This window comes from Mytilus californianus, unplaced genomic scaffold, assembly GCF_021869535.1.
Source record: "Mytilus californianus isolate M0D057914Y unplaced genomic scaffold, xbMytCali1.0.p SCAF_2, whole genome shotgun sequence".
Taxonomy (NCBI): domain Eukaryota; kingdom Metazoa; phylum Mollusca; class Bivalvia; order Mytilida; family Mytilidae; genus Mytilus; species Mytilus californianus.
In genome coordinates, this window is record NW_026262668.1 from 35609384 (window position 1) to 35634511 (window position 25128).

Below are 25128 nucleotides of genomic sequence, written 5' to 3' on the forward strand. Positions count from 1 at the left end.
GAAAAATCACAAGTAACAAATACTTATGGCAATCACTGTATGTCTTGTTATGAAAATTTAAATGAACATTGAATACTTTCAGTTGCTTGCTGAAAAACCAGATGGGATATGGGCTAGTCAGTTACCTTTCTTATATAAGGTTTGTATATAATGCAATGTTCCCATCAGCCTTGCACTTCATTTTTTATCTTCTACTTTTCTTTCAGTTTTAAAGGTTATCAGAAACTTCAATTAAGATGTGGGCTCAACCTTCTACTTTTTGAAATCAGCCTGTGACTTTAGAAATGTATGGAAAACACTGGATACAGTCAAACCTGAGTAAACTGGACCCTGAATAAACCGGTTTCCTGTCCATTCCGGCCGAAAATTAAAATCCCATTTTTTACCCTTCAAAGTCTTTGTTAGAATACCCTTTGTAAACCGGACCCTGTGTATTCTGAATACCGGTCTAATGATGCAGTCCCAATACTCTTAATTACATCAATTATTACCTGTTAAAACTGGTTTGTCTAATTATTTTAAAATGATAACAGTATTGATCGATATGCAATAAAAACATATTTGTTTATACAAGATGGCTTTTCAGGATAATCAATTAGCCAGCTGTTAAACCGTGAACTTACAATGGTATAGTGATGAGCTGTATTAATAAAACACTATAAAAGTGTAAATTAAACTAAAAGATACGCCGAATATATCTAGGATAGAACTTACGTTGTAACTTAGATCATTTTTTTTTTCAAATCGCGGAGTTAGAAAATTTACATCCTGGGTTCCCTGTTGTGAACCCCTAAACCAATGAACCAATGACCCTGATAATGAAGAAGACCCGGATGACAACAATCAATCAGTATTGTACACTACGACAATGTTTTGATCGTGATGAAATTTCGTTTAATAAAATTCTGGCTTTTTAATCGGCTATACCAACGTCGGAAATGAACGATGGAAGTAAAACGAAAAAGTGTCACAATTCAAACAACGTGATGATTATGATGCAAATGAAAACAATAAACACAAAATGAAAGTGAAAGTGACATGTCGAATACTGATGCTCCCGATGTCTATTTGCCATACTAGGATATGTAAAAAACGGTTAAAATATTATTTTTTTTAATTCGAGGAACAACCAGTTTCTTAAATTTATATAGCCAATGAATAAGAAGATTCAAAACAACGATCATGCAAAGTTATTACGTTATTGCTTTTTGTATTAATGAGTTTATAGCTTACAATCAGACAGAACTTTTACATGCAATATATCGGACGTCATAAGTCATTAACTTCTGAATTAACCGGCCAACGGTCCAAACCAGCCCTTTTTCTTAGTCCCATAGCCAGCCGGTTTATACAGGTTTTACTGTACTAAGTCAAATGATAACTTATACATGAACTTTGAAGTAACTTTTTTAAATGAGATGTTTATTTTTCTAAGTCCAATTTTTTTTTTGGATGGGTGATGGTAATGTTAGAAGGCACTTCTATGGGTGGTGGTTATTTTGGAAAGATAGCCTAAAAATTAAAAGGTAGAAGATTAAGCGAAAACATAAAATAAGAGCAAAAAATGGTGCACCTAGACCCAGAGCCATTTAGAGTATGGTGATTGTCTTGAGACCATATGATGATTTCTTGGATGAAAACTTGATAAAGTCATTGACAAAACATACTGTGGATTCATACATTTTAGTGGATTGAAGAAAAAATGTATTTTTGTGGAGATTTGATTTTTCTGGTTTTTCTAAAGTCTTCATACAACCCTATAGAAAATTTGTACTTTTAAATTTGTGGTTAACTTAGATACCTATGAAATAAATGAAAATTAGTACCCAACAAATAATAATGAATCCACACGTACAGTACCACAAATTATTAGCAATAACACTTTTATTACTGATCCACATCTTGACAGTTTCTTGAAGGTCAGCAATGAACAAGCAAGCTCACACCTAACCATTGTAACAATGTAAAGATGGCCTCCAGCATCTACTTTAACAATAACCTTTGTTATCTATCAATATTAGCTACACATGTTACTTTGGTTAACCTGTATTTGCCGTGGAAGTGAGTCGGTACCAAGCTATCTATATTTGAAAATTTAAATATTTTTCCATTTTAGATGAAATACAGCAAACTCCTAAATTTTAAAGACCTAGGGTATATGAGTGTTATAGAGTTATGTAATTCCTTTCCTGACCAGATTTTGATAGAACGACCTGTATCCAAGGGAGATTGGTTATTGTATGATGCTAGAATTCCTAGAAAATCAACTGAAAAGGGTAAATATTCAAAACATGCTACAAAAATTATAGTCTTAAGATCTTAAAAGAAAGTAGTGATCAGGCTGCATAGTTGGGAAAAATACTTTATTTCAATTTGTATGTTTTTCATGATGAATTCCTAGTTTGTGTGTTTTGGTTCACATGAACATCTGCTGAAAAGTAAGATGAGAGCAGACATCAATGATTTTCACTAGACAGGTTCTTCCTTTAAAGTGCTGACAGAAACATAATGCACTTGTCATGTTAGATGATAACTAAATTTTTGAATCCTGATAAAATGTTTGTTTCTTAACAGTTTTATTTAAATGTAACACATTGATAATGCCCTATATGCCAACAGCCTATAAACAGGTTGAAATTGAACTTTTTTTACTAGCAAAAAGCTGTGAATAAATTGAACAGACTATCAAACATGTCAAAGATTTATCACAACATAAAATTCTTCAAATGGCTAAAAACATTACGATATGACAAAAGACAACTGCTGACTAGGTTCCTGACTACCCGTCCTTCATCGAATTACACACATGTATATTTATGATAATGCTATGTGAAGCAGTAAATAGTAAAGAAGTTATTTGAATATATTATAGAGCGTGTTGATTCAGATAAAAACAAAATAGAGGAGAAGAGGAAACATCATAATAGTCAAAAAGGTGCTGATCCAGAGTTGAAGGAAAAAATTAGACAAGTTGTCATGTGCCGGAAAGATGGAATTCCGTTAAAAGATTTTTTGGCATTTTATCAGGTATTTAGTAATAAATGTCAGTAATGAACAACGTCAAAACAGTTTGATGCCACTATTGTCTAATAATGTCATAACTAATATCATGAATATAGGAAACAATTTAAAAGAGAAATAAAAAATTACTGCAAGTTAGAAAAAGATGATTACAAACCCTGTTTTACTATATTAAAATTAGAAGATGGGGTATGTTTGCCAATGAGACAAATCTCCACCAGAGTCATAACAACGTAGAACTAAGGAACTATAGGTCACTGACTGCCTTGAACAATGAGCAAAACCCATTTCGCATAGCATTCTGTAAAAGGCCCATAGATGACAAATGTAAAACATTTGATTTATGTACAAAACAATAATCGAAAAAAAATATGATATACTGCAACAAACTGCAAGCACAGAATTACAGGCTCCTGACTAGGGACAGGTTTGGTTCTATATTTAATGTGCATTGTACATACACTTCATTTGAACTTTGGTGGTTAGTTGTCTCATTGGCAATCATACCTTATCTCCTTATTTTTATATAGTGCAGCTAATTGGATGCAGTAAGTACACACTCAAATAGTTTACATTTCAGTAGAGTTGGTGTGCTGTTTCACTTTTCAAATTGATAGTCATGGACAGACTGAAGATACCTCTAAGGGCTTTGACCTCCCGCATCACTGAAGAGACATTTATTGTTGAAATGCGTATCTGATGCAGAAAAATTGCTATTGTTAATCGTATTAATGTTCAACTGCTTTGCCTTAGTGGTATTTTATAAAAGCATTATCAGAAATATTATAAGTCAAGCCACACCAATTTGATTTGTAGTTCTTTTCGGACAAAAGCTCCAAAAAATATGGGGCGAGCGAGCGAAATTTTTTTGATTGTATTTATTTCTTGAAAATGAGTTTTTGTGAGGCGAGTGCTCTACAAGTGAAGCGAGCGGTATAATTTTTTTTTTAATTTTGCGATTCAGAATTTATGCACATGTTAAAACTGGGTTCCTTCATGGAAAAACAAGGAGAAACATGCTCTTATGCATATAATTTGATGTATTGTTGCCTGTACCATACCCGACTTTCTTGTCACACTGTGGTTCAGTTGATGATTTTCGTCAAATAAGCTTTGTCTGCGTGAATTTTCATTTAAATCCATACATGTATACTTAACAACAAAATTATTTTCATTTACCTGTGTATAATATGACGCAGGTTTCTTCAAAAGTGATGATTTTGTAAAAATTGTTTGAAATTTCACAGTGATATCATACTTTAAATTTGTTTAAACCTGTTTATTTACTTTTGACTTTAATAATTTATCCCTTGTAATTTTTTATTAACTGTGTATATGCATTCAGGTGTCACAGGTCAAATTTATTCATTCATTGTGTGTTAATTTACGTTTTTTGATTGAGTTAAGCCTTCCAATTGATATTTTATAGTGTGTTTTTCTATGTTGTGATGTTATACTATTGTTTCAGAAAAGGGAGAAGGTTTGGTACCATTAAAACGTTTAATCCCGCTGCAAATGTTTGCACCTGTCCTAAGTCAGGAATCTGATTACAGTAGTTGTCGTCTGTTTATGTAGTTCATACGTGTTTCTCGTTTTTATATAGATTAGACCGTTGTTTTTCCGTTTGAATGGTTTTACACTAGTAATGTTTTGGGGCCCTTTATAGCTTGCTGTTCTGTGTGAGCCAATGCTCCATGTTGAAGGCCGTACCTTGACCTATAATGGTTTACTTTTATAAATTGTAACTTGGATGGAGAGTTGTCTCATTGGCACTCATACCACATCTTCCTATATCTATGTGTATATATTAAGAAAGCATTGCAGATGCAGTAACAAGAGGAATTATGTAAGTAGGATAAATGACATATGTTGAATAAATCAAAATATGTGTATGTATCCCAAAAAATGCCCATGCACAATATTTTTTTTATGTTTTCATTATATAGTAATGATTGTTTATTGGCTGTTTGACATCCAGTTGGAACTATTTATCCATATTTAGGATCAACATAATGAGTGATGTGAATATTTCAACACCATTATGAGCATGATGAGTAAGATTGTTATATTGATATGCATGTAGATCTCAATGTATTAAAATACCTGTCACCACATTCACATGGATTATTCTGACTTAGCAAAATATACTCTTTACTTTTGCTCCTAAAAGCTGCAATGCATTTAAAACTTTAACTTGACTAGAAGTGGTTGATAACACATCACAAATTATTATGAGCATGCCAATCCCAATACCACCATGCTGGAACTCTTAAATTTATCCTTACAAAAGAGATCTGCTTGCATGCCAAAAGACTAACAAGGCCCTTAGGGAATATGTGGTTTCAATCATAAATAGATAATTCTGTGATATTTTTAAAAGTTCATGGGAATTTAATATTAATTTCATTAAAGATAGATATATGTCTATGTCTGTTGAAACGATAATCGGAGATGATGATGGTTCTAACAAATATAGTCCAGATTACTCTGCCTCAGCCCCAGCTTGTCTGGCAAAACAGCCGTTGGACGTCAGAGTAAAAATATTGATGTGATTGTGGTTATCTAACGAAAGATTTTCAAATTTTGCCTCCTAGAACTGGTCTTCAATAATAAAACAGATGCATTTCGGATAACTGCGAGTTCAATAACTACTTGTCCATGGCAATGAGCTGACACAACTACATGTTGGCATTCTGATTTTTGACCTTTTATTTACAAATCGATTTATCACACGTGCATTTGAATCGACAGGAGCAATATATGCACAAGAAAAAAGTCTATGTGAAAAAAAAATTTCAAGGAGAATCTAAATTTGGAGCGACATGCGGCCCAAAAATCTGCGGAAGCGGTAATTGTTTTTTTTATTGAAAAGTCAATTTCTCCAAAACAGGAGCGGGAAAATCCAAAGAACTATTAATCAAATTGGTGTGGCCTCATTTGTAAATTGTTAATCAAATAAGTTTTCAAGTTTTGAAAAACTTTTTAATTTCAGAAATTAATAGGCGATAGTTTACCAGTAGAAGAGTTAGGTTTTGGCTCCGTTGAAAGATTTTTGTTGTCATTGACGGACACATTGTTACAGTTTAAGTATAAAGGAGATGGTAAGTGAGATATTATCTGTATCTGCAAAAAAAAACAAAGACAAAAACATGTAACTTTAGGAGTTGGGGCTACATTGCATTTATCTTATCCGTCCATCTGTTCGTCAGACAATAATTCAGTCAGTTTTTTCTCAGGCACAGCGAAACATCTTGACAGCGGTGAGTTGAAATTTGTTTGCACTTTTCTGAACTGTCAGATGACTACTTCCTGTTTTCTGATACTACAAATTGCCAGTGGACAGTATGCTTAGCATGACAACCATGTGCAAATTATAATATACATTTGGTCTGGACAGTTGTAAATCATTGAAGACCAATTGCTGACTTCAAGATGGTTATTCTATTTTTATTTGAGTTATTTTCTTGCTTTCTCATTGATGTCTACTTCACATTGTATTTGTTCTTAATCATACTTATAATGATATTTGCATATATTACAAACAAGGAGGGATGATAAAAGCAAATCTCTAATTCTTTGCAGATCTATCCTTTCCCTGACCTGTTGATTATTTTTATTTAATCAACATGTGGTTTGTTTGATCTCAGTTTTTCATTGGTCAAAATTCAATTATGATGTCAAGTTTTCTTGCTTTCCTCTGAATTTTATTTGTGATCTCACGAAAATAGACGACCATGCGTGAAGACTTTACATAGAAAGAACACATCTTTTGCAGATCTGACATGGGAAAATAAGGATTAAGTTAGTTTGCATTTCTTCTAAAAATCATTGGAGAAACATATTCTACCACCAAATCTCTTGCAATATATTTCTCCACTGAAGAGTGCATGTAATTGCTTAAAAAATTAAATTCTTCAATCCTCTTAATACTGTTAGTTTCACTGATAAATTAATGAATAAAAGAAAAGTCAGTTGTGAAGTTACAATGACGTCATAAACATGTTGAAATTGATGTATGTGACCTTGAAATGTAATATTACTCGTAGTTTTTGGTAGAATCTGTTATGACCCAAGACCGTGTCCTAAAAGATGTTTTACCCAAATTGACATCTTCGGTTTAGACATCTTGTAGCAAAATATCTTTTTGGATAAAGCCTGGACTCATACCTAGTAACTATGACATCTCAAAATAGTGCAATATTGTCATGATTGTGGCAATATTGTAGTTTTCTATGAAATGAAAGAAGTTTGAAGCCTTAAAGCAAATATGAATCACAATTAAAAAGAATATATTTATGTGGTTATCTGACAGATAAATGTCCTGAGAACATCTGAAGCTATTTATTTTATATATTTATTATCCATTTTTATACGACTGCAAAAAAATTTGGGGGTCGTATATTGCTATCACTTCGTCGTCATTGTCTGAAGACATTTGGTTTCCAGACAATAACTTTAGTTTCAGTGTATGGATCTCTATGAAATTTAAAAAGGTTCAAAACCACAAAAGGAAGGTTGGGATTGTTTTTGGGGGCTGATGGTCCCAACCGTTTAGGAATAAGGGGCCAAAAAGGTGCCCTAAACAAGCATTTTTCTAGTTTCAGGACAATAACTTGTGTATAAGTATTTTGATTGCTCTGAAATTGTACCACAAGGTTCAATACCACAAGTAGAAGGTTGGGATTCATTTTGGGGGGAGGGGGGGCAACTTTTTTCCTCAAGATTTAAGAAATTGTCAATTTTCCAAAGAAAAATTGTGGGTCACAATTAATTATGCTAATTCTATGTATATAGTCTGAAAACAAATTTACTAAGTATTGCGCATCAGCACAGTGTATTGCACAAAATGCGCATCAGTACAGTGTATTGCACAAAAGCAAGAAATCTTCAGTTGAATATAAATTCAAATCATATAACCAATTTCAAGTTCTTTTACTACATTTATTCTATGTCAGAAACCTATAATGTGTCAAATATTTAATTACAATTCGAATTCAGACCTGTATCAAGCTTGAATATTGTGTCCATTTTTGCCCCAACTGTTCAGGGTTGGATCTCTGCGGTCGTATCCAGCTGCGCTCGGCGAAGCAGTTTATTATTTTTTGAAATTCAAGCAGCCAAAACATTTGCCTTGTAGTTCTTTCTCCTTTGTCTTTTGCATGGGCAAACAAATTAAATCATGCTCATGCATGTATCTCTCCCTACTTTTGAATGTTTCATTTTATATAAAAGTACATATATTCCACATTGGCTAGAGGTATAGGGGAGGGTTGAGATCTCACAAAACATGTTTAAACCTGGTGCATTTTTGCGCGGATCCCCAGTTTTAATTGAGGAGAACCTCTTGAGGAGCAAATCAATAATTTATTCAATATTTCAATGAATAGGAAAATAAGTCCCAGAATTCTGAAAAAAATAATAAATACATGGCATACAAAGAATAAGAACAAAATGTATTGACAGGAATCATTATGGTGTTACCATTGGATACCACTGCTCCACAAAGAACAGACAAGCTGAAATACCTACCAGAACCTGAGGTTTGTGGCTTGAAACTTGAAAGTGGTTGAGTAGGCAGAGATGTTCAGGCAAAAATGATAAAATCGTTTTGTAGTGAGAACTCAATGGACTGTATTATTTTACTACTTAAATATTTTTGTTGCCAATCCTTTAATTGAAATGTCTGGTCCATTTCATCTTCATCAAAATGGACCACATTTATGAAGATAATCAAAAATGTATTCAGAAATACTATCTTCAAATTTTTTTTTATTGGATTTTGGTTATATTTCTAATATTTCATAAATCATTGTTACATTTCAAATAGTTTAAAAAAATCAAACTGATTATCAAAATTTCAGATTTGTAACTGGAAGCATTAAATCCTAAATACTTTTGTAATGGATAGTTATGCTAGTAAGGCCCAAAGAAAAATGCTTTTTCTTGTCAGCTGGGTAGGTTGGATGTAAACATATTTTTTATGCCCCCACTGTAGCTGAGGGGGCATTAAGTTTTACCCTTGTCCGTCTGTACGTCTGTCCTTCCGTCCGTCCGTCCGTACGTACGTACGTCCCAAAGTTGATTTCCGTTCTCTAACTTTAGTTTGCCTCAACCAAATGTTATGAAACTTAAACACAATGCTTATTACCACAATCTACAGATCAAATTTGAATTTTGGTGCCATCACTTTTACTGTTCTAGAGTTATAAAATTGAGAATGGAAATGGGGAATGTGTCAAAGAGACAACAACCCGACCATAGAACAGACAACAGCAGAAGGTCACCAACAGGTCTTCAATGCAGCGAGAAATTCCCACACCCGGAGGCGTCCTTCAGCTGGCCCCTTTATGTCCTTTACAAATGAAAAAAATTAACTTTTTTTTTTTTTTTTTCTAAATGTCAAGTCATTTTTATACAATGCAATGTTTAATTTTGCCTTCCACTGATAAATTAAAGCAATTTTTTCCCTTCATTTCTAAAAATATTTTAAAGTCTTCTTTGAAAATTGGAGTTCTCTTTCTTTGTGCATAATGGTAGTGGAATCAACTACAACCAATGCTTTATACAATGCAATATTCAATTTTACTTCCTACTAATAAATTAAAGCAATCTTTACCATTCAGTGCTTACAAGCACTTTGATTACCGTTCTAGGGTTATGCCCCTTTACAAATGAAAAAAATTCTGAATTTTTCGTTTCCGTTCTCTAACTTGAGTTTGTCTTAACTAAATGTAATTTCTAAAAATATTAATGTCATTATTCAAGTAATTTTTTAAATTGGAGTTATCTTCCTTTGTCCATGATTATAGTTGAATCAACTACAATCAATGCTTTATACAATGCAATGTTTAATTTTGCCTTCTACTGATAAAACACAGATCAAGTTGAATTTGGGTTGTGTCACTTTAACCATTATTGAGTTATGCCCCTTTATAAATCGAAAGATTGCAAAATTTTTAGTTTCCATTCTGAAACTTAAGTTTGCCCCAACCAAACATTATGAAACCTATACACAATATTCATTACCTCAAAACTAAGATAATGTACAATTTTTTTGTTTCCGTTCTCTAACTTTAGTTTGCCTCAACCAAATGTTATGAAACTTATACACAATGCTTATTACTACATAATACAGATTAAGTACGAAATTTGGTGGCGTCACTTTTACAATTCTTGAGTTATGTCCCTTTATAACTATATGATATGCAAGCGGGAGCATCATCTGTGTCCACATGTGGACACAATCCACATGTATTTAAATATTTCTTTGGACTATTATAGTGAAGATTTTAAACAAAAATGTCTTGACTTTAATGGTGCTTAACCCAAATTGTCCATAAATATGTTAGGGTAGGCATGTTAATTTATGGTAGATATGGAAACAGGAAAAGTACTATAGCTTATTTTTGGCCTATGACAAGAACAAGTAAATTTGCAATAATAAAATATATGACAGCTCTTAATGAGTATAGGAATTTATTCTCCCATTTTTTTCCCATTTATTTTATGTTATGAAAATGATGCATGCATTTTATGTTTCCCATTCCAAAATAAGATTAGCACAAACTATTACTTTTTATTTGTTTCCCAATTGATATTAAAAGCAGGCAAATGATGTATGTTTAAAACTCAAATGAATAGAAGATGAAAATTGTGCATTTTATTGAAATTCATAGAATTTGAAAGGACAATTTAATTTTATTGCAATTTGTTTTGGTGTAGACACATGTTGGAAATGTTGTTATATGTTGAAAAAAACAATCTATTCTTTTGAATAACTGTAGATTCATTATTATTCCTTAGGTAATATAAATTTTCCTGGATTTTGTTGGTATAGGTGAACTAAGTATTCCTGTGTTCAACGAAATACAAAATCCCTATAGTAAGCAGAATTTGCCAAAACCATGAAATCCAGTTTCCATAAAAATACATATTCTCTCGAAAATAAATGAATCCATATTTATATGATATAAATTAAAAACAGATCCCAGAATATCTCCACAGTTTTGAAAAATGAAAATTATTTATTGGCTATTTTAAACAAATATTTGAAATAAAGTACTTTTTTTTGTTTTCTTTTTTGTATGAGACAAGTGAGAGTATTGCCTTTATTTAATGGGTTGCTATCGATAAAAGGGTAAAATCGATTAAGTATGGTGAATGATTTTCTGTAAAAAATGTTTCGGAATTTAAGACAATAATTTTATTTCAGGAAGTGGTAAAGAGTAACCTACCAGAAGATGCCATCTTACCTGGTGCCTGCTATAGACATTTGGAATTACCAAAATTAGGGGAATATTTTGAAGTCTTTGTCTCAAATATTGTATCTCCTGGTCTATTCTGGTTCCAAGTCAGATCTAAAAAGACTACAGTTGCATTAGAAAAAGTGATGAACCAGTTGGAGTAGGTGACATTAATGCATTGATTCTGAATTACATGGATTTATTAATATTTGTGGTGTACTTATATTTTGTTGGTATTGGTGAAGTTTGAATTTAAATGTTCACGAAAGACAAGTTTAATCTCGAAATCAAGAATTGAAAAAAGCCATTATACATCAATCCAGAAAAATTTGTTTCCACAATAATAAATGTATCCACAGTATGTATTTGATTAGCTTTAAAATTTAAACCAACCAAGTATTCATTATTTAACAGGATTCACCTGACCACTACCTCAGTCATGAAGGTTAAGTGTTTATGCTCAAGGCCATATCTCAGATACTATAAACAATAGGTTAAATATATTTGATCATGTTGATGTATGGAATGATTGTAAGGTGTAAATGTCCATCTGGCAGAGTTTATCTTACCTTGACCTCATTTTTATTGGATTATTGGTCAATGTTACGATTTTGTGGTTAGGTCCTTTTCTCAGAAACTTAAAGCAACTACATCTGGAATCTGAAATTGTATGGTATGATTTTAAGGTATACATGTCCAAATGACAGTGTTTATCTGTCCTTTGACCTCATTTTCATTGAAAATATTAAGTTAATGTGATACCTCTAGTAAAACCTTAAACTTTCAACATTAATTCAATCTGACGATGAATAGTAAAGCAGCCAAGACATTTCAGCTTGTGCACTATTGAACTATTTTTTAACAAGAATAGATAATGCAATGCACTACTTCAAAGCCACAGTGTTTTTAATGACAAATGTTCTTTGCTTTTACAGATATTGTTACAAAACAGCTGAAGGTAATACATACAAGATACCAGATGAATTATTAGTGGTAGGACTGGTTGTAGCTGCTGTATTCCCTGAGGATGATAACTACCACAGATGTATTGTTACCAAGCTGGAGATAGGACATCAAGCACAGGTACTTACAGCTGAACTATTTGAGTGTGTGTTATGTTCTGTAACTGTCTAACCTTATTGAGTCATTCAGCTGCTTTTGTGATATCAGCCTTATTTAACTAAGAATATAAAAATAAGAAGATGTGGTATGATTGCCAAAGAGACAAATCTCCATCAGGGACCAAATGATGTAGAAGTAAGCAACTGTAGGTCACCATATAGACCAACAATGAGTAAAACCATTACTGTATAGCAAGCTATAAAAGGCCCCATTATAAGAAGTTTACCTGAGGGATCAACTAACTACATTAGTAGTTATCAAGCTTAACTGGCTAATCAATTCAATTAATAACTGCCAGTTTACTTGTCAACTACAATAGAGGTTATCAAGAACTTTATATGACTCATTGTCTAGTCAATACTACGGTACTTGTAAAATAGCATACAGTTCATTTACCAAATAAGCAGCATCATTTGTAGTAGCTAAGCTATGTATCTAAATAAACATGCATATGTGATACTAAAACATATGATGTGTTTGAAATGAGTTTTTACTCACTTTTACTATTATAAAGTCAAACCTGCCTTAATGGTCACCTCGTTTCAGCAGTCACCTGCCTCGAACAGTAACTTTCAGACCATCCCAATCGTTTTCTCTATATAATTTAACTCATTTCAGCGGTCACCTCATTTTCAAACAAAATTGTCATTTCAACTTTTAACAATGGTCATTTTCATGTATTTAACTACCAAAAATCTTCATGACGAAAAATATATGTTGTCAATATCAAAGTCAAAATGAAAATCGAAACCGGTTTGCAAACGAGATCTTGCAATAGAAGGTGAATTTTGAATTTGCCTTGTTCCACTCTTTTCAGTTTCCATTGAAAACAATATCAGTGACTTATTTCCCCCGGAATATTAACACATTTTCAACATTTTCTTCAAATTTACTAGGCTGGGATCTGCCATTTTTAAGTCTCCCAAACAAAGTTTGGGAAGACTTATTGTTTTTGCTCAGTTCTTCTTCTTCTTCTTCTTCTTCTTCTTCTTCTTCTTCTTCCGCCGCTTTTAAATTTGAACTTGTCCGCACCCATTCTCCAAAACCGCTTGTCAGATTAACTTAGGGTTTCACAATATGTTAGACTAACATGTCTAGTGGTACAATCAGGGTTTTGTTTGTGCAATGGGGTTTATAAAGGGGTACTTTGAGGGGCAAAAAGAAAAGAGGGTTTTACTATAGAACCCTATGGGATTTTATTTTTAAAAATTTTCAAATGATTATAAATTGAAAACCGTTTGTGATAGACACAATCTTTTTAATTGAAAATGTTCTAAATGATAAAGCCCATTAAGTGAAATACAGGGTTAGTCCCCAGGGGTCACCCCCACCCCCTGCCATTTAAAAAAGTTCTAATACCTTGTAAGTGGTCAAGATCCCCACCCTTAAACCATATATATTTTGGTTTGTCATGCTAAGATGGTTTGATTGATATACAGGGTTAGTCCCCAGGGGTCATCCCAACCCCCTGCCATTTGAGAAAGTTCTAATATCTTGTAAGTGGTCAAGATCCCCACCCCTAAACCATATATATTCTGGTTTGTCATGATAAAGCACATCAAATGAAATACAGGGTTAGTCCCCAGGGGTCACCCCCACCCCCTACCATTTAAGAAGGTTCTAATATCTTGTAAGTGGTCAAGATCCCCACCCCTAAACCATATATATTCTGTTTTGTCATGATAAAGCACATCAAATGAAATACAGGGTTAGTCCCCAGGGGCCACCCCCACCCCCTGCCATTTAAGAAAGTTCTAATACCTTGTAAGTGGTCAAGATCCCCACTCCTAAACCATATATATTCTGGTTTGTCATGCTTAGATGGTTTGAATGATATACAGGGTTAGTCCCCAGGAGTCATCCCGACCCCCTGCCATTTGAGAAAGTTCTAAAGTCTTGTAAGTGGTCAAGATCCCCACCCCTAAACCATATATATTCTGGTTTGTCATGATAAAGCATATCAAATGAAATACAGTGTTAGTCCCCAGGGGCCACCCCCATCCCCTGTCATTTAAGAAGGTTCTAATATCTTGTAAGTGGTCAAGATCCCCACCCCTAAACCATATATATTCTGGTTTGTCATGATAAAGCACATCAAATGAAATACAGGGTTAACCCCAGGGGCCACCCCCACCCCCTGCCATTTAAGAAAGTTCTAATACCTTGTAAGTGGTCAAGATCCCCACTCCTAAACCATATATATTCTGGTTTGTCATGCTTAGATGGTTTGAATGATATACAGGGTTAGTCCCCAGGGGTCACCCCCACCCCCTGCCATTTAAGAAAGTTCTAATATCTTGTAAATGGTCGAGATCCCCACCCCTAAACCATATAATTCTGGTTTGTCATGCCAAGACGATTTGAATGATATACAGGGTTAGTCCCCAGGCATCACTAATGCATATAACTTTACTGAACTAAACCAATTTTCACTGGACTTTGCCCAATGTCAGGCGACCCTGGGAATTACGAATTATGGGAGCTTTGTTTGGGAGACTTCGTAACAGCATCCTGTTACAATCATTTCTTGTTTATTTCTCTGCTTGCAAGTACGACAATGCTACCGATTGAAAACACTAAAATGGTTTTACCCGATCACTGCCACTGGTGTTGGCAGAATTTTTTTGGAACCTCGTTTCAAAGGTCACGTTTGATACTTCCCAAGAGTGACTCCTTAATACAGGTTTGACTGTAGTTGTCTTTCTTTGACCAGAAAAAAAACTTATTTCACCTCATTACTTTTCTTGTTTTATCTAACTCAGTTTCCAACTTAATTTATACAGCTTTGTAAATTTTTAAAATAATCTATTCAACAAGCCAAAACTAATCATTCTATTCATATTGACCTGAAAAATGGCCCCAGCTTCCATTTTTGACAATAATATTGCCATATTGTGAAAGAGTACTTATTTCTATGTATGAAAAAGAGGTGTAGTTTATAATTATAGTATCTGAAGTAAAATTCAGTATATAATTAAAAACCAATTGTTCAGAGAACAATTGAAGGTCTTTCCACTGCAATTTTTAAATTTATTGAAAAGAAGCTAGTTCGTGTTTACTCAAAGTTAAAATTGGAATCTTATCATCAGTTTCTTCATACTGATGCGATAATTAAGTGGTTTCTATATACTTCTGAGTGAAATAAGGGAGATAATTAGCTACTTCCGGTGAAGTAAATGTCACTTCTGGTCTCATATAATAGTTTTTCACACTGATTCCAAAAATATATAGTTTCTATATACTTTTGCTTGTGAACCAGGAGATAATTGGCCACTTCCGGTTTATCGAAGGTCATTTCTAGTCAGTGATAAGTTAATGTATTAAAATTACAAAATATATGGATTCCAAGTACTTTTCCATGAAGAAAGTGCAAAAATGGCTACTTCCTGTTTTCTCAAGGTCACTTCCTGTTGTCATTTTTCAAGGTCATATGTCATCCAACCTTTTGTAAAAGGTCATATAGCTTTTTAATGAACGAAATTGAAGTAATAATCAATTAACCTTATAATTAGACATTTCAGGGGCACCAACTTCTATAAGATGCCATTAGATTGTTTCAGACCAAATGTAACATACCCTCTTTACAATAAAGCAAACATTTTGCATTTGTTATTTCATATATATCTTTAAAAGTGTTTGAGAAAATGCAAAAACAAGGAAAAGTCAAAATTGAGAACTTGACCTTGACCTTTGACCTTGACCTCATTTTCTAAGTTAGGACCTAGGGACCTCAAATAAAAAGATTCCAGGATTATATGGTAAACGGTTTATGAGTTAAAAAAACATACCGACAAATTTATTTGGTAAAGGTAGATTACTTGTTTAAAATTTCATCAATCGCTTCGATCCAAATAAGCAAAAAATTCCTGAGGATTTAACGAACAATTTAGAAAAAGAATTTTGTCGATATCTTTTTTTTGTTACTAAGGAGATGCACACACTTGATAAACAGTGAATAGGGAGATAACTCTTACAAAGAAAATTGTTCGGCTTAGAAGGGGTGAAAATAAAAAGCACATAAACTGTATGATACTATATAAGAAATATCTTAGTGACATATTGCGAAACAAAAATTTTACGCGATAACAAAATTTGGCAGAAGAAAAAAATAATAATCAGAACAAATACAAAAGGTCTTTCCACAGAAAAGTGGAAAGACCTAATAATCTTTTGAATGTAATTGAATATAAGGCATGAGTAACATGTGAAAAGAACAAAGGTTGACCTTTTTATGTTGTTTTAAAAAGAAGAGAGGCAAAAGATACCAATGAGAAAAATTAAATTCTTAAGTCGAAAACAAACTGATGATGTCATGGCAAAAACGACCAAAAGATTAACAACAGTATACAAAAAACAACATAGAAAACTAAAGACTGAGCAACAGGACCCCACCGAAAATTATGGGGTGATATCAGGTGCTCTGTAAGGGTAAGTAGATCCTGATGTACTCATGCAGATTTGTTAAAACTGTGCATTTTAGAGAAGATTTCATATATAGTTGTTCGAATATATCTGAACTGTAATGAATAGCTTATCATCTTTAATGCTTGACAGATCCAGTAAATAATAATTTGCTGGCTACTACTTATATTTTGTCTAGCTTGTGTGTCTTTTGCAGGTGTATTTTGTAGATTATGGAAACACATGTAGTGTCCACAGAAGCAAATTACGCTTACTTAGGTAAATATTTTAACTTATAAAAAAAAGAGACTGTCTTCGAACTAATCTTTCTGTCCTTTTTGTCTGAATATGTGGTGTATTTAATCCATGTGAATCGGTTGTTTCATCTTGTAATTTATAATGTGAATCCTTGGTTTTACTTTTAATTTTGATATGTGAATCCTTTGTTTCAACTCGTAATTTGAAATGTGAATCCTTTGTTTCACTGTAATATGAAATGTGAATCCTTTGTTTCACCTTGTAATTTAAAATTTTAGGTCCAAATTTCTAAAACTGCCAATTCAGGCAATTCAAGGAAGACTTGGGAATATACAACCAAATGGACCAGAGGGCCAGGTATATAATTTACTGATTAATCAATGTCAGAGCGAAATTTGTGAATTAAATTAAATGGACATGAGATGTCATGTGCATTTGTAAAGAGAGCAAATAAGAAGTTAACTTTTTGATATAAATAGTTTATCTACCATTTCAATCTATTAAGACGAGGATAAACCAAAAAAACATTTGTCTGTAATACATGTAATAGTTGTTATTATAGATTTGATGACTTCTAACATATTATATTTTATAACCTTTTTGTCGATCCTGCGACTTTTGTCGCAAAAGCAAGACATAGCCATCCTACATCAGTCAGCGTCCACAAATATTCACTCTGTGGTTAAAGTTTTTGAAATTTTAATAACTTTCTTAAACTATCCTGCATTTCAACCAAACTTGGACAGAAGTTTGTTTATGATCATAAGATAGTATCCAGAAGAAAATTTTGTAAAAAATAAATCCTGTTTATCTGTATATTACTCATAAATGGACTTAGTTTTTCTGCCAGTTAACATAACATTCACTCTTTGGTTAAAGTTTTTCAAATTTTAATTACTCTCTTGAACTATCCTAGATTTGTACCACACTTGGATAGAAGCTTGTTTGTGATCATAAGATAGTATTCAAAAGTAAATTTTGTTAAAAAAAAAATCCTGTTTATCCGTATTTTACTTATAAATGGACTTAGTTTTTCTGCCAGTTAACATTACATTCACTCTGTGGTTAAAGCTTTCAAAATTTTAATAACTTTCTTAAACTATCCTGGATTTGTACCAAACTTGGACAGAAGCTTGTGTATGATCAAACGCTAGTATCTAGAAGAAAATTTTGTAATTTATTTCCTGTTTTTCCTAATATTACTTATAAATGGACTTAGTTTTATTCCAGTTAACATTACGTACAGTCTGCTGTTAAATATTTTAAAACATTTATTAGATTCATAAACCTTCTTGGATTTTTACCAAACTTGAACAGAACTTCTTACAATCAAAAGATAGTATCTAGAGGAAAATTTTTAATAATTTTTTCCCCATTTTTGTTGAGCCTGCGACTAACAGCAAAAGTAGGCGAGACACTGGGTTCCGGGGAAACCTTACGAATTTTTATGCCCCACCTAGGGGCATAATGCTTTTAGGTCTGTGCGTCTGTTCGTCCCTTCGTCCGTCTGTCCCGCTTCAGGTTAAATTTTTTGGTCAAGGTAGTTTTTGATGAAGTTGAAGTCCAATCAACTTGAAACTTAGTACACATAAAATTGAGAATGGAAATGGGGAATGTATAGAGACAAAAAGACAACAACCCGACCAAAGAGCAGAGAAAATCATGCAACCGGAGGCAGGCTTCAGCTGGCCCCTCAACAAAAATGTGTACTAGTTCAATGAAAATGGACGTCATGTTCCCGATGATATGATCTTTCTAATTTTAATGCCAAATTAGAGTTTTGACCCCAATTTCACGGTCCACTGAATATAGAAAATGATAGTGCCCTATTCAGGTTAAAGTTTTGGTCAAGGTAGCTTTTGATGAAGTTGAAGTCCAATCAACTTGAAACTTAGTACACATGTCAGACTACACGATTGAATTCTATTTTTACAGGACTTTCGGTCTGTTAAACAACCTAGCTTTACCAGACAGAATGAATTTTACCAGACCAATTTTTTTTTACATCTAATTGTATATTATCCGACAAAATACAACAAACTTATGACTTGTTGTGCCCTACTCCTCTCCAAAATGTACAAAAACAAATTCATGTGACAAGAGTGTATATTTTGATGAAAGTTGTGCAGAATTGCTTGAATGCATTTCAGGAATATTACCATCATAATAACTCCAATTATTTAACATATGATTTTAACTTGGGACAAGGCACATCAAAGACAAATTGGTGATTTAACTAAGTTTATTTAGATATATTGTTTAAGAGTCTCTTGTGAAAGAGAAAAGGACAGCCATGGCCGATTTTCTTGCCATTTTTTATTCAATTTCCGTTATGGTCTGTGTGTCTCATATATGCTTTTTTCTTTCCTTTCATCGTCTGTTATTTTCTTTTTTGCAGCTTTACCAGTAATGGCTCCTTCCGTATATTTTAATAATCCAATCATGTTATCCTTTCATATATAAATTTGAAAATATAATGGAAGTAGTATTCTAACGGAAATACGATAATAAAAAAACCAAAACAGGGCAATAAACAACACCGGACATTTGGACAGAAATTGAAGACAAAATTTTACCAGACCGATCCATTATTCACCGGAACATAGGGGTAAAATACAGTTTTTGGCTTATATCCCTGAAACCAAAGCATTTAGAGCAAATCTGACATGGGGTAAAATTGTTTATCGTGTAGTCTGCATGTTCCCTATGATATGATCTTTCTTATTTAAATGCCAAATTAGAGTTTTTGACACCAATTTCACTCCACTGACCATAGAAAATGATAGTGCAAGAGGGGCATCCGTATACTATGGACATATTGTTGTTTTGCTTTTATATATCACTTTAAATTAAAAACAGCAACTGTAATTTGCAGTGTTAAATTCTTGTTTCAAGAAAAGAATTAATTTGATTACATGAGTAGTCAAAAAGTGACACCCAAATAGGTTGATATTTTGTATAGTAGTAAAATTTCATCTTTTAGTTTGAGAGATACACCATATTGTGTGTGTGATTTTGATTTCATGTATTCTTTTTTTGTGGTTCTTCAAATTTTGAGTATCCCTGCTTATATTTTAAAAGTCGAGTACTGAATACAAAGACAAAAAAATAAAAAGAATTTGAAAGTTATCTGGCTACTAATAATATTAGAATCAAGTAGCCCTGGATAAAATTAAGGTTCTAAGGTTTACTGGGCTAGAAAGTGGGACACATTTTCAGGTTGCCATATCTTCACTTCCTGTTTGGCATATACATGTATGTCCTTCACACATATGCACCTTTTAGAAATTAACTTTTTGCTGCATTTTTCTCTGTAACAACAAATCATAGTTTCTTGATATTTGATACCAAATTTACTATTGGTAAGTTTAACTATTGTGTTTATCTTCTATCTATCTATACTTATGTTCAATTATATTATTTGATAATGACATTTCTCTTTTAGAAATGGACAATGAATGCTAGAAACAAACTTCTTTACATGTGTATAAATAAACCACTGGTAGCCTTAGCAACAAAAGAAAAGGTAAACACAAATTTAACCAAAGAGATTTTATTATACCCTTGCTATGACTAGCAGGATGTATATAGCTTTTGGCCCGCCAGTCAGTCAATATAAAAATTAGAAGATGTGGTATGATTGCCAATGAGACAACTCTCTATCAGAGTTCAAATGATTTGGATGTTAGCAATTATAGATCACAGCACAGCCTTCAACAATGAGCAAAACCCATACTGCATAGCAGGGCTTCCAAAACGGTCGTATTTTCTCGAACATGACCGATAATTTATAAATATGACTTCTTGTGCCAAACCTGAAAGGTACATTTAACGTGGGTTTGCCATTTTAACATAATTCAGAAAAATTTGGAAGTTTTTGCGATCTTTTTGACCTGACCTTTAGCCTTAAACAGCCACATTTTTGGTCATAAAAGTGACATGGTGAATAAGTACTATCAAAACAAACCCTACTTTAATACTCTCTCATTACAATCAAGGTTAATTAGTTGTCAGACAGTTGAGATTTACCTGTTCAGGTGACAGGTAAACTAATATGTACCGGACATTGAAAGGTCTATTTGAAGTTATTTTCATAAATTTCAGCAGTTTGCATCTAATTAATTTAATTAAAAAGATTAAAATTATCAAAAATATGCATATAAATATGATTTGATGAAAAATTTTAAAAGGTAGTTATAAAGGTTTTAAGCGAAAAAAATCATCAGGACCATGTTGTTTGAACAAAGTACACGCATGCACATGTGTGCAGTTGTGAGATTTAATTATGCATCCGAATTCTTCATAAATGCTAAAATTATCATTGATACCTTTATCTAACATTCATTTCAAGTATTTTCTTGAGAAATAACGTTGGAAAGAGTTACTTAAACTCGATTGTGCTTTGTAAACGTACACGGATTTTTCGTATCCGTCTCTGGTCCGTGTTTTACCATTGTCAAGTCACCATCCGTCTCTGGTCTGTGTTTTACCATTGTCAAGTCAACATCCGGTATAAGAAAATGTACCTTCAAAAATGAAAGTAAAGATTTTGACATCGTAATTTTGCACAAATAAAGATTTTAAGGCAGAATTTAGTACGCTAATGTTGCACACTTCAAATGATGCACTGTCAATTTAACAGTTTACGTCAGTACATCGAATTTGTATCAAAAGTCAAGTTTAATATCGTTTTTATGTCAATCATTCATTGTTTATATGATGCCCAACTGATTAGCATGACTGCCTTTTGTTACGTAGTCTTAAGGGATCAAAATCGGGATAAGACAAAAAATGTCCGGCTGGCACAAATATTTTTTGGTATCCCTGTCGCATAGTAAGCTTTATAAGGCCCGAAATGACAATTGTAAAACAAAACCGGAAGAACAAACAAAAAACAAACATGATATTCATCAACAAACGACAACCACTGAATTACAGGCTCCTGATATGGGACAGGCCCACAACATTTTTGTGGACGTCCAACCCCCCCCCCCTTTTACCTGGGTCAGAGTTGTAACAGCACAATATAAGAACAAACTATAAAAATCAGTTGACTCATCAGATCGTTACAAAGCAAAAAACTTTTTATATTATTGCCAAATTATAGAGGGCATCGGTGGCAGAGTGGTCTAATTTGTTAATCTACGGCAATCACTAGCCTGTCAACACTGAGGTTGTGAATTTCTAACCTATGATAGTGGCATGTGTGTTCGACTCCGATCTTAATTGACTAGATTTGCCAGATTTCCTGACAAAGGTTGGTGGTTCTCTCTGAGCACTCTCTGCTTCCTCCACCATGCTATAGCCAAGAGTGCTGAAAATGGCATTAAACACCAATGATCAATCAATCAATCAACTAAATAACAGATTTGACCCTTATTTCATAGTTCACTTAACATGGAAATGTGATGGTGCATAAGTGGGGCAAGACTTCCGAAGGACGTATTCTTATTACATATTTTTGTATTTAGGATAGAGTGATGTCCCTTGTTTTGGTAGACACTTCAGGAGAAGAGGATGTTTGTTACAATGACAAGCTTGTTCAAGAAGGATATGCTATTTTTAGACCAGACGATCATACCACTAATTTGACAGGTCCTACAGATGCACCAGAGGTAAGGGTGAAGTGAATGTTTTGACCTAGTTTTGGAGAGAAAAAAAATATTGTTGGAAAACCCACACTGAAAATATGACATATACTGTAAATTCAGAAATTATTGCGTGCATTTATTATTGTGATTTTGTCATTTTAGACTAAAATGCGATTTAAATTTTTGCGATATCGAGAAAAATCCTGTTTAATTCATATAAAAAATTTCAAAATGCGAGTTTAAATTATTGCGATTACAACCCTGTCGCATTTTTCGCAATAATGAAAATATCGCAATAATTTCTGAATTTACAGTACTTTGATAGTAGCCGGTATAGCACTGCAATGCAAGATTATTTTCAAGTATTTATGTGACTAAAATTTCCATGTATTTTGAGTTATTTCCCCTGCGTATCGGATGTATTCACAGGCAATTTAATATTTTATGCATCTGTAGGTTGCATTATTGCTGCAGTTATATAATTATCAACACAACGTATATTTGTATTAAATTTTAATGATAAATCTATAAACTAAAACAGTTCAAAATATCACCACTAATACCTATAACAGCTTGGTTTGACTTGGTGAAATGGTCAATAGATCAGTCCTTACAGTCCAATACAGAAATTGTGTTGCATTGTTGGAAAATCAAAATAACAAACATTCCTGATATGTATCAAATACGTATTTGTTGATTCCTAGTTTTCTTGAATGGAATTTAATATTTTTTTTTTTTTTTTTTTTATACAAAAAAAAACAGTAATTTTTTTTTTTATAATTTTGAATATTAATTCTAATTATTAAGGATTTATAAATCTTTTTACTTGAAAACATGCTTCATTAAAAAAAAAGTAAAGAAAATGTGGCATTGGAGGAAAATAGGGGTGTTCAATTTGCATTAATGCCACAAAATTATTCTATATGAAAAAAAATGTTAAGTTCATTGACTGCTTTTATAGTTTATATTCATTACATTAAGTTGTCTTAAATTAACATTTTTAATACGGAAGAACTTATTTCCTCTGAATACACCATATTATTTCACTATTTGAAGGAAAAAAATAGTAAGACCATTCTGTTGACTGATAGTTTTACTGTAATTGACCATTTCTAAATATCACAGATAAGTAAATGCAATAAGGCATACTAACAATAACAAATAACATAAGAAGCTGACAACAAATACAGTGAAACCTGTATAAAACCAACCCCATTAGGAGTAAAGCGTTAGTGTATATTAGACAGGTGATTCCATAACACAGGAGGTTACAATAGTTAAACACAGTAACAATAGACAACTGTCTTAATTATGTCCAGCTCTAAATTTTGGATTGGTTTCTTGCTCACACAGGAGTTGTTTTAGACAGGTTTTTATACGTTTTGCAGTCGTATATTGGTATGACGTTGGCGTCGTCGCCCAAAGACACATTGGTTTTCGCACAATAACTTTAGTTTAAGTGAATGGATCTCTATGAAATTTTACCATAAGGTTCAATACCACAAAAGGAATGTTGGGATTGATTTTGGGGGTTATGGTACCAACAGTTAAGGAATAAGGGGCTAAAAATAAGCATTTTTGTAACTTCCAGACAATAACTTGTGTGGTAGTGTATGGATCTCTCTGACATTGTACTACAAGGTTCCATATCACAAAGGGAATGCTGGGATTGATTTTGGGGGTAATTGCCTCAAAATTTTAGAAATTAGGGGCCAAAAAAGGCCAAAAACAAGCATTTTTCTAGTTTCATGACAATAACTTGTTTGTAAGTGTATGGATATTTCTTAAATTGTACTGCAAGGTTCCATACCACAAAGGGAAAGCTGGGATTGAGTTTGGGGGTGATGAATCATAAGGGGGTTCAAAAAATTGGGGGGGGGGGGGGGGGGGGATTTTTTTTTTCTTTAAAATTTTCCATTTTAAGTTGGTTATTTTTTATTTATATATAAAAGCAAATAATAATGATATGGTTTGATTTCATCAAAAATTGAAATATTGGGGTTCTTTGATATGCTGAATCTAACCGTGTATTTAGATTCTTAATTTTTGGTCCTGTTTTCAAATTGGTCTACATTAAGGTCCAAAGGGTCCAAAATTAAACTTAGTTTGATTTTAACAAAAATTGAATTCTTGGGGTTCGTTGATATGCTGAATCTAACCGTGTATGTATTTAGATTTTGGATATTGGACCATAATAGGTAAATTAAAAAATTTTAAATTCTTAGGCCACATTCATTCTGTCAGAAACCTATGCTGTGTCAAATATTTAATCACAATCCAAATTCAGAGCTGTATCAAGCTTGAATGTTGTGTCCATACTTGCCCCAACTGTTCAGGGTTCGACCTCTGCGGTCGTATCAAGCTGCGCCCAGCGAAGCATTTTATTTTTGTTGTCTCGCCTTGACGGAATCAAAAAGCGAGACATAGGTATGCTGTTTCCAGCGACGACAGCGGCGGCATCAACAATGTATTAGTTTGTGATTAGGTCTGGT

The 25128-nt window shown here is 33.0% G+C and overlaps 1 protein-coding gene and 1 long non-coding RNA gene across 3 annotated transcripts in view; both read left to right on the plus strand.

Annotated features, from left to right (window-relative positions):
* LOC127729778 (tudor domain-containing protein 5-like) overlaps nt 1–25128 on the plus strand; it is an 82769-nt gene that overhangs the window by 5793 nt on the left and 51848 nt on the right. Inside the window, exons 3-13 of the mRNA XM_052237664.1 lie at nt 83–139; nt 2117–2276; nt 2873–3027; nt 6014–6122; nt 8485–8561; nt 11234–11424; nt 12200–12347; nt 17005–17066; nt 17324–17402; nt 20491–20571; nt 22517–22660. Coding sequence (XP_052093624.1) covers nt 83–139; nt 2117–2276; nt 2873–3027; nt 6014–6122; nt 8485–8561; nt 11234–11424; nt 12200–12347; nt 17005–17066; nt 17324–17402; nt 20491–20571; nt 22517–22660 — 1263 coding nt within the window. The remainder of the gene's footprint in view (nt 1–82; nt 140–2116; nt 2277–2872; nt 3028–6013; nt 6123–8484; nt 8562–11233; nt 11425–12199; nt 12348–17004; nt 17067–17323; nt 17403–20490; nt 20572–22516; nt 22661–25128) is intronic.
* Nucleotides 13707–14492, plus strand: LOC127729793 (uncharacterized). Of its 2 annotated transcripts, none has more exons than XR_007994830.1 (3): nt 13707–13735; nt 14004–14137; nt 14406–14492. It is a non-coding gene; the product is annotated as an uncharacterized LOC127729793 (long non-coding RNA). The 2 variants fall into 2 exon arrangements; XR_007994831.1 differs by having other exon boundaries at nt 14004–14279; nt 14424–14438.